The sequence below is a fragment of the Perissodus microlepis genome, chromosome 2 (assembly GCF_051167445.1).
Source record: "Perissodus microlepis isolate ML-2025 ecotype Zambia chromosome 2, ASM5116744v1, whole genome shotgun sequence".
NCBI classification, from domain to species: domain Eukaryota; kingdom Metazoa; phylum Chordata; class Actinopteri; order Cichliformes; family Cichlidae; genus Perissodus; species Perissodus microlepis.
The window spans coordinates 32,315,228-32,323,957 of NC_140462.1; the positions used below are offsets into that span (position 1 = coordinate 32,315,228).

Below are 8,730 nucleotides of genomic sequence, written 5' to 3' on the forward strand. Positions count from 1 at the left end.
TGTGAAAGAAAAGCAAAACACTTTTTTTAAAGTCTGTAACAAAACCATCAAATCTGATAAAGGTTATTTAAATGCTGCAAAAGAAGAATGGATTGGAATAAAAAAAAATACATATCCTAACCTTAATTACTGCAGGAGAATAATGAATGATGCTCATAGTGAGTAAAAAGTAAACTGAGTGCATTTTTTGTCAGAGATTCAGTTTGAATGTGTATGTATAATATAATACACTCAATACACAAAAAATACACAAAATACACTCCAAAAATAGAGTCCTTGAAATGTACAAATGTACAAAATATTGATTAAAAAAATGATGAAAATGGAGGCAACTTTGCCTGTGGTACAATGTATACAATGTATGAAAAGATCTTTACTGCAGATACTACTATGGCTCTGCAGATTTTTTCTTTTAGTTTAACCTATGTCGCCTCAGCTTGAGGTTGGCAAATCTGTCTGTCACTTTTTGGTGGTCAACTCTCTCAAGCAGTTTAACAGTTTCTGTTGTGCCTGTCACTATTCTCTGGTTCTTCCTGACCTTGTACTTTCTCCTCACGTTCCCCTCTTTCCTCATCCCTCTTTGGACTGATAATCATACACAAATAGATTGTATTCAATTAGATTAAAAAATGACATTAATATGAAAAAAATTATTAAGATCACTAATAAAAAAAGTCCTCTCTCGGTGTACTTTCAACCAAAAGGCAAATAACCAAACCACATGAACATCTAATAAAAGATATAAATATTGAAACACTGATCCAACATTATCCTTTATTGATGGATCATTTGTTCTTTCATTTTTACCAGAATGTTGTTCCTGGGTTTAATATCGGCACATGCACATATGACAAAATAAGCAGCTTCTCTCATTCCATTTCAAACAAGAAAGTGGCAACAACAGTAGGCTACAGACAATTTTAAGTTTTAGATTTTAAATAGGCTGTATAAATTTCAATGGGACCAACAGGACGGTCAGCTAGAAAGAAACATGGTCTGACTCCTATAACTATATAAAGAGTAACTGAAGGTTAAATGCAGCTAATATGTCCTGTTTTAAGCCAGGCACTAACACCTCCACTCCGCAGCGTCTCAGCCACCATCGGAGGAGAGGCGAGCTGGAACAAACCATTTTTTGGGGGGGGGGGCGTATCTATACTTTTGTTGTTAAAATGTTACGTCTCAACCAAGTACTGTATGCTTTTTATATTTTTAGCAGTGTGTCACACAAACAGCAAATATTGTCAAAAAAGTAAGAAATCTTTGGGGGTGCTTTGATTCATTTTGGGGGTGCTTCCAAAAATGGGCTAAAATCGCCCCTGTCTGAGGACAAAGAGTATGGCTGTGCTGTCTACTGTTAACCAAATGAAAGCATGACATTCCTTTAACAAGTATCCCTGTGTGCTTCTGTCCTTCAGCCCCTCCATAGATCACTGTAACACCAGTTTTGATGCTGTGGCAAAGATTCGAGGAGAGACTTTCTTCTTCAAAGGTCTGAAAACAGATTTTTATAAATGTAGTTTATGTAGTTTAACTATGGAAGATGTATCTATAGTAACAGGATACCACAATTCATTATTTTCATTGGGTCATCGCTTCAGGTCCGATGATGTGGAGGGTCAATGGCGGAGGCTTGGTGTCGGGGCGCGGTTCTTCAGTGAGGAGGTTGTGGAGGGGTCTACCCCCTGACCTGCTTCATCTTCAAGCTGTGCTGGAGAGGCGCTCGGATCATGCTATCATCTTTATCAGTGGTACAGTACAGTAACCTACTTGTGAGAGGGGTAAAACGGTGTAAAGGCCACAACAGTCAGTGCAGATTACGCACCATAACTGGCTATTAAAATCGTTACTAAAACTGTTTAAAAAATCAAAGAAGATTCCTTATTTCTTTATTTCTGTAACAATTGATTGACATGAGTTTTTTTTTAGCTTATATCTCTTCTAGCCTTTACATTTTGCATACTGAAGTACACTGAATGTGTTCTTCAAAATTGTCTTTTTCATAAAATTTGCCTATAGCTATTCCTGAATTACTTTTCAAGCAAGCAGTGAAACGTTTGAGAGATAGTGATGTCTTCAGAAAGCAGAACTTGTTGAGATTTATGAGATTATTACTTCCTTCCTGCTACTTTCACAAGACCTACATGCACCTGTCCTATAGCATCTTTGAACATCTCCTACAGTTTGACTGTAGATTACATTTTCTATAACCAAAATACTTTTAGAATAGTTAAGGACTAAATTCTCCAACATCAAAACTGATGTGTCCAATTATTAAACTTTATCTGGCCTTCAGGTTTTTAAACCTTTCTTTCCTTCTTATTTCTTTGGCAACAGACATCCACTGCCTAGAACATGCATGCAATGATAAAATAAATGAGAGTGTAAATACAAAATAATACATCAAAGCAGTCACAGTGGACAAGCTTAAACCTTTTTGAAACAATTGATGGTGTTTCACTGCGAATCATCAAACTGACTTACTAACCTTTTCATGTGACGTCTCGCTGCAGGTCACCAGTTCTGGCTCTTCAAGGACCTGTCTCTGCAAGAAGGTTACCCTCAGCCCCTGTCTGCTCTCAGGACGGGCGTCAGCTTAGATTTAGCAGACACTGATAACGACGATGATGACGAGCAGGCAGCAGGAGCATTAGAGAGGTGGGGCCTGGTCTGGGACGCGGAGGAGGGGGCTGTGTGGGGAAAAATTGGAGATGCCAAACAAGAGAATCAAGGAGACACCTGGACACAACTACTTAAAGAGGGTGTGAATGGAATCACTACAGACACTAATGGTGAGGATCTGATTCATGTGTGAGATCTTTCTATTAAAGGATCAAATAAACGGACAAAGTTGACTTCATTTAACTAGAACCAGACTAAATTCAGTGAAGTTTCTTTTCTTTCTCTCCAGGCTCTGTCTATCTCTTTAAAGGAGAGTCCTACTGGAAGTTCATGTTTCCAGGTTCATCACTGCATGATGGATACCCACGATCCTCTGCTGCAGACTGGCTGGGCTGCACTGACTCATCCTCACCTGGGATGCAGGACCTCTCCTTTTCACTGTCATCACCTGGAGGAAGAGAGGAGCTCAGGGAGAGTTGGAGATATCGGGGAGAGGAGGAAGAACTGATAAAAAGAAAGCGGGTCAGAGACAGAACTAAACACAAAGAGGTGTTGGACAGAGGTTCACACATCTGGACAAAATGCACATGCCGAAACGGAGCCCTGGGGGACAGGACAACATTTTTGATAGCTGCCTTGCTGCAGGTTACATGGGCACTGTTAGCACAATGAAAGAAAAAACGGAGGTTTTATTAGACTAAATAGAGTGTGTGTACAACCTTTCCACAAGCACTTGCATCCTCGCCCTGTACTCCTGTCTGAGTGTGAGATTAGAAATGTGCTGCTGGTTTCAGGTAGCAGCGGCGCTAATTACGAGTGCTATTTTAATTAGGAGGCATATTTATTTACCTGTCCACCAGTCATCCGGTCATATTGTGAGCTATGACCAGAAAACTGGTTCCATCTGTGAAGGACTGAAGTTGCCAAAATCAATTATTAACAAAAACAACAACAACAATAATAAATAATAATAATACTAATAATAATAATCACGCAGACATTAACTGACTGATAATTTGACATGTTTGTATTTACAGATATCAGTGTTTTAAATGTATGTATGGATCTCTGTATTACTTTTCTTTTACATTCGTACTTTACAGCAATACTAATCTATCCCAGGCATCACAGACACTCACCACACTAGAAAATTGAAGTGGTTTGGGGAAATTAAAATTAAAGAGATCATTTTTAATATCATTTTTGATATATTTTTGATCATATTTTAATTTCAGTTTGACCAGTTTCACCTGCATATTTCACCCCAAATCCACCTTAGCTTTTAAACTAAGTTTCTCTTTATACAGACAAAAAGTGGAGTAGTGGTTTTATTAAGTGGTTTTATCATTTCACCTTCCTGGTTAATTTCTCTTTTTGCCGTCCCATAGGTGACAGTCTGCAAGCACACACTGTTTAAAAATAAGGATAAAAATCTATGAAGAAGGAAAAGAAATGACATTATTATTATTTTTTTATCAAAGTCTAAGTTTACTACAGTTGAACACAACCTCCAACAGGGCAGTCAGTGATGGATGTAGCCTTTAGCATGCAGCAGATTTGAGCAGTGTAAATGTACATAAACCAATTTGCACTTTTAATAACTCAAAGGGCAGCTGACACTGACTCAGGTGACATCACTTAAGGACAGCTATCAAACTTAAAAACATCATCCTGCCACATATTTCAGGTTCAAGGTTCTTTATTCGTCACATGCATAGTTATAACACACAATGAAATGTAACCTGACACGCTCCTTGACTTGAGCAAAGGGGGGGGGGACATTATATAATGTATAATATAATATATACATTAGGTGGATGTGCAGTAGTAGCATGTATGCAGCAAGCAGGTAAATTCAGTACATTAAGTGAATTAAATAAGAACAGACAATCACTTCTGAACACATAACAACACACGAGAGAAATAGTTTGAGCTCTATTTTCTGACCATTTATTTTTACCCATTTTCCATTCATCTTAACAGCATTTACATAAACTATGCATTTTAATGGTGTCGTTTTTGGCACGTATGAAGTACTCTCTTAGAAAAAGCATTTCTTACTGCGACTTCCCTCCTCTGTCTTTTGTTGTTAGAGGTTGTTGTTCTGGCCTGCTGCTGGTATTTCACATGCTTTTTACTTAGTTCGATGTGCTTATGAGCCCTTCTGTTATTTAAAGACTGCCTGCTTGTTCTGAACTCAGTCAAAATTTGAGACTTTGTTTTCAACTGTAACCCTTGTTATCCGACAATAAAAAGGGTAGTCTAATTTTCCTTTGAAACCTTGCCAGTTGCCGTGTGAAAGAAATTTTCTCAAGCAAAAAGTATTGAAAAAAGATAAATTTAGCAGCTTTCCACATCAAAAGGCGTTCTCTACTTTTTGCAAGTTTGACACAAGACGCAGTTGAACACAGCAATAATTCTTAGAAAGTAAAACCACTTTGCCACATCTGAGAGCTTTATCAGAGAGAGCTGCGAAATGGAAGAGTCCACGATGTAAGAGCCGAGAGAAGGCAAAAAGTTATTTTAGTCCCAGGTTAGTCTCTGGTGTAAATAAATCAAGCTCAATCTCATTACATTCTCATAAATCCTAGTTTGAATAGTAGGTTAGATTTGGCAGGTATTTCATGTCCTGACACAACCCAAAAGGCTGGTTTGTGTTTCCAGCTGGAACTTAACCTGCTTACCCAACAAACTTAATATTGTGAAGGACATTTATTGCAAAAAATGAACAAAAACCTGTCAGTGGATGTAGTGTTAATATTACTCATGAATTGAAAGTGGTGGATTAGCACAGTGTTTAAGCAGTAACCACTTTTACCTTACCGTTAGCTCCTTTTCATTTATCAGGTTCTTAGTATGACTTTACCTTTCTATGTGGCGGCTGCATGTTTGGAAGCTGTTACTGTCAGTTTGTTTCAGCTGAGGTGCATTGTCACTTCCTTTTTAGTTTCACTAATGCACATGTGCAACTCGCTCTCTCTCTGTGATTGAAAGCCTATAGAGGGAAGCAGAATCCAGTGTACAGGCTGGTTTTTCTTACCTATCCCTCCTCTGTTCCACATCGAGGAAAGCATTTTGATAACTGAAGAATAAAGTTGTCATCAGCATCAACCCGTCTCTTCAGTGCTGTACATACAGCATGGTCAGTATTACGTTTTGTGCCAGAAAACATAAAAAACTGTATTGTAAGTTATGTTTTCAAAGAATATTGATTTTCTATAGAAAGGTGGCAGCAGCAGTGTTATGATTTTGTTTGCTGTGTGTTGTAAACGGATAAAAGGATTTCTGATCAGGAAGATCAAAGAGATGGTGGGATATTTGAATGCCATAGAAGAATATGAGAGCTCAGGCAGAGCTGTGTCATTGCAGCATGAAAAATCACAACTACAATCAGCATTATGTTCTCAAACCAAATGGCATATTTGAAAACAAAAAAACAATCGGTAACAGGTAAACATTTTTAATTTGCACTTTAATAAATAAATAATAAATAATATAAATAGAAAGCAACATTAGAACATATCTGAAAACAGGTCAGCATCAGTAAGTTAAATTCCACAAAAGAACTGCTGTCATACTCAGATAGTGTCTGATTTACTCACTGACAGATTAAATAGATTATTTATGAGGTACAGGGACCTACAGGGCACTTAAGATGACTTTTCTTTTGTTGAGAACTTATAGAGTGGTCCATTATTTTCCCAAACGACAGAGCAAACTTAAATATGCGGCCAGTCTCTATCATAGGAAAAGTGTATCAAAGGAAAGTGTAAACAATAGTATTTTTCTGTGAAAAAGTAGTCGAACACAATTTCATATAAGCTAACATCAAATGTTGCAGCAAATCACTTTAACCAGACTTTCCATGAACACAAAGGATTCAGAATGAATCTGGATGCCAGTTGTATTGCGACTGGAGAATCAGGTGTTAAATTCCACTGTTGTAACACTGAAACAGCGTTTTCAGTTTCTCATGAAAGTCTTTTGGTTCGATGAGCGATGGATACGGTTCTGTCTGCACACACCCAGACGTCACGATATTCTAAAGGAAAACACATTAACAGAGATTAATGTTAAAAAGTGACATGAATGATTTTAGCTTCAACATAAATGAACAGTCATGATCCCTTACCTGACAGAAATGTTCCAGACGCCCTGACAGGTTTGAGATGAGTGGGTCTGTACAGTTGAGTAACTTGATGCCCTCGATAAAATACTGAATGGAAGAGTTCTTTCCAGAGAAACACAGTAACATTAGTACAAACTTTGGGAATCCTACTTGTAAGTAGCTGTAAGCATAAGCATAAGTATCCTACTTATGCTGTTTAACTCCCAGAATGCAGCTGGTTTAGTCCTGCATGTTGTAACACCGTAGTAAGTACGTCAGAATGTCAGTTTACACAGACATTCGTTAGAAATTTGATTAAAATGGTTTAATCCCCCAGACTGAATTTAAAAGTGAACAGTGAATCTGTAACATCCCCCGTTTTTTCAATTTAACACTTGTACCACAATTATACTTGATTTTTGAAAGCATACCTCAATTTATACTCTAATGGGAACTATAACTGAGAAACATAAACATCGTATTTGAACTAGTTATGAGACCACACACAGGATCGTGTTTTCTGTGGTCACAATGCAACAGAGCTGAGCCCTGTTGCTACAACACAGTGGCGACAGGAGTTCCTGAAGCAGCTTTCATGCCCAGTTGTGTCCTAACAAAGTATAAATCCAAAAGTAAGCACTTTTCTTTGTGCTCGTTTTCATTACATGTCTCCCTATCCTACATCTACATGCAGCCCTTTTAAAACCTCTCATGATTGAAAATTAAGGCACTTGGTAATGATAATTCCGACTTACCGATTGTGATACGGAGATGTTTAACTGCTGAGAAAACACAGTGAGAAAACAGAGATGAGCCATCATATTCTTGAATCAGTAAACCAGCATTTGTCCTTGTGCTGTTGTTCAGTACAAGGACAAATGCAAGAGTTACAACTTGTTTTACTTTTTTCAACTACTGACAAGAAGGAAAGTGGACGGGTGCACTTTATAAGGATGTGTTTCTGTGTGTATGGAAAAAAAGAGATGAATTAGAAAGAAAGCATCCTCCAGTCAACAAAGCTGCACATGAATAGCTGAAATTAGTTCAGATGAGATAAGAGTGAAGCAAAGAGGAAGTGGTAAAGATGTAGAATAGAGCACGCATGATACAAAATGCATTTGTGAACGTTTTTGAACATTTTTTAGTGACAGTCAAAAAAGCATTATCAGTCTGTTTGCTTATTGTATATCACATTTAACCTCGTGTGAATTGTAATTTTATATTCTGTTGGTTTTTTTTAGAAATGATTTATGAATGCAAGCTGTGTTGTTAGTCCAATCTCTCCCCTCCTGTTATATAACAATCACAGTCACAGAATGGAAGCACGGGAAATAAAAACGCCACCGCTAATGACCAGTGTTAGAACAGAATTTGTTGTGCACTGAAATACTTACTACTCATGGTTCACTATCATTACTCATATGTATTCTCACAAGTGCAAGAGCAGCGTAATTATATAAATATATAATGAATGGAAATAATGTAGGAAGCAGGAATACAGATAGACATTGTTCAGAAAGAAAGAAAGCAGAGGCCGCTAAGGGCTGTCTAACAGGCTCATGAATTTGAACTCTAATCAATTAAAATCACAGAGAACAGAGAAAGTTGGTGAGAAAAGTCACAAGTTCAAGAAACACAAGGTGTCAAATGGGAAAAAATTGTAGGCTTACAGTTTTGCTGGACCCGTCAGAACACTTCTGTCAAAAAGAGAAACAGAGTTGAAGCAACAGCAGTAACAGACAACCTAAATGTCAAATACAAGCCGAGCAGCAACATCGGCTACTTTATCAGCTATCTTTTCCGCACTTCACCCACACCAAGTCATCAGTTTTCTTGTAGCTTACATGAGAATGGTGCAGGTGAATCCCTGAGAATTCAAAGTTTTACCCCTGGCATACTGAAACCCTACGTTACATGTCTATATAACAACCTAAAACCTAAACGAAAAGAGAAACACTTTGGATAACAAAGTAAGTAATCAGATAAAGCAGACAGGATTA

The 8,730-nt window shown here is 37.6% G+C and overlaps 1 protein-coding gene across 1 annotated transcript; it reads left to right on the forward strand.

The window, feature by feature from the left end:
• The first annotated feature begins 1,083 nt into the window (after positions 1 to 1,083).
• LOC146392977 (matrix metalloproteinase-2-like) lies at positions 1,084 to 4,863 on the forward strand. Its single transcript, XM_084939145.1, has 4 exons — positions 1,084 to 1,492; positions 1,602 to 1,751; positions 2,514 to 2,792; positions 2,912 to 4,863. Exons 2-4 carry the CDS (start codon positions 1,607 to 1,609, stop codon positions 3,292 to 3,294), a joined length of 807 nt encoding a protein of 268 aa, XP_084795271.1. The 5' UTR covers positions 1,084 to 1,492; positions 1,602 to 1,606; the 3' UTR covers positions 3,295 to 4,863.
• The last annotated feature ends 3,867 nt before the right edge of the window (positions 4,864 to 8,730 follow it).

Coding starts and splice junctions, on each gene's coding strand:
- LOC146392977 (XM_084939145.1), top strand. CDS start 1,607: ATGATGTGGAGGGTCAATGGCGGAGGCTTGGTGTCGGGGCGCGGTTCT. Junction 1,752..2,513: donor TGCTATCATCTTTATCAGTG/GTACAGTACAGT, acceptor GTCTCGCTGCAG/GTCACCAGTTCTGGCTCTTC. Junction 2,793..2,911: donor AATCACTACAGACACTAATG/GTGAGGATCTGA, acceptor CTTTCTCTCCAG/GCTCTGTCTATCTCTTTAAA.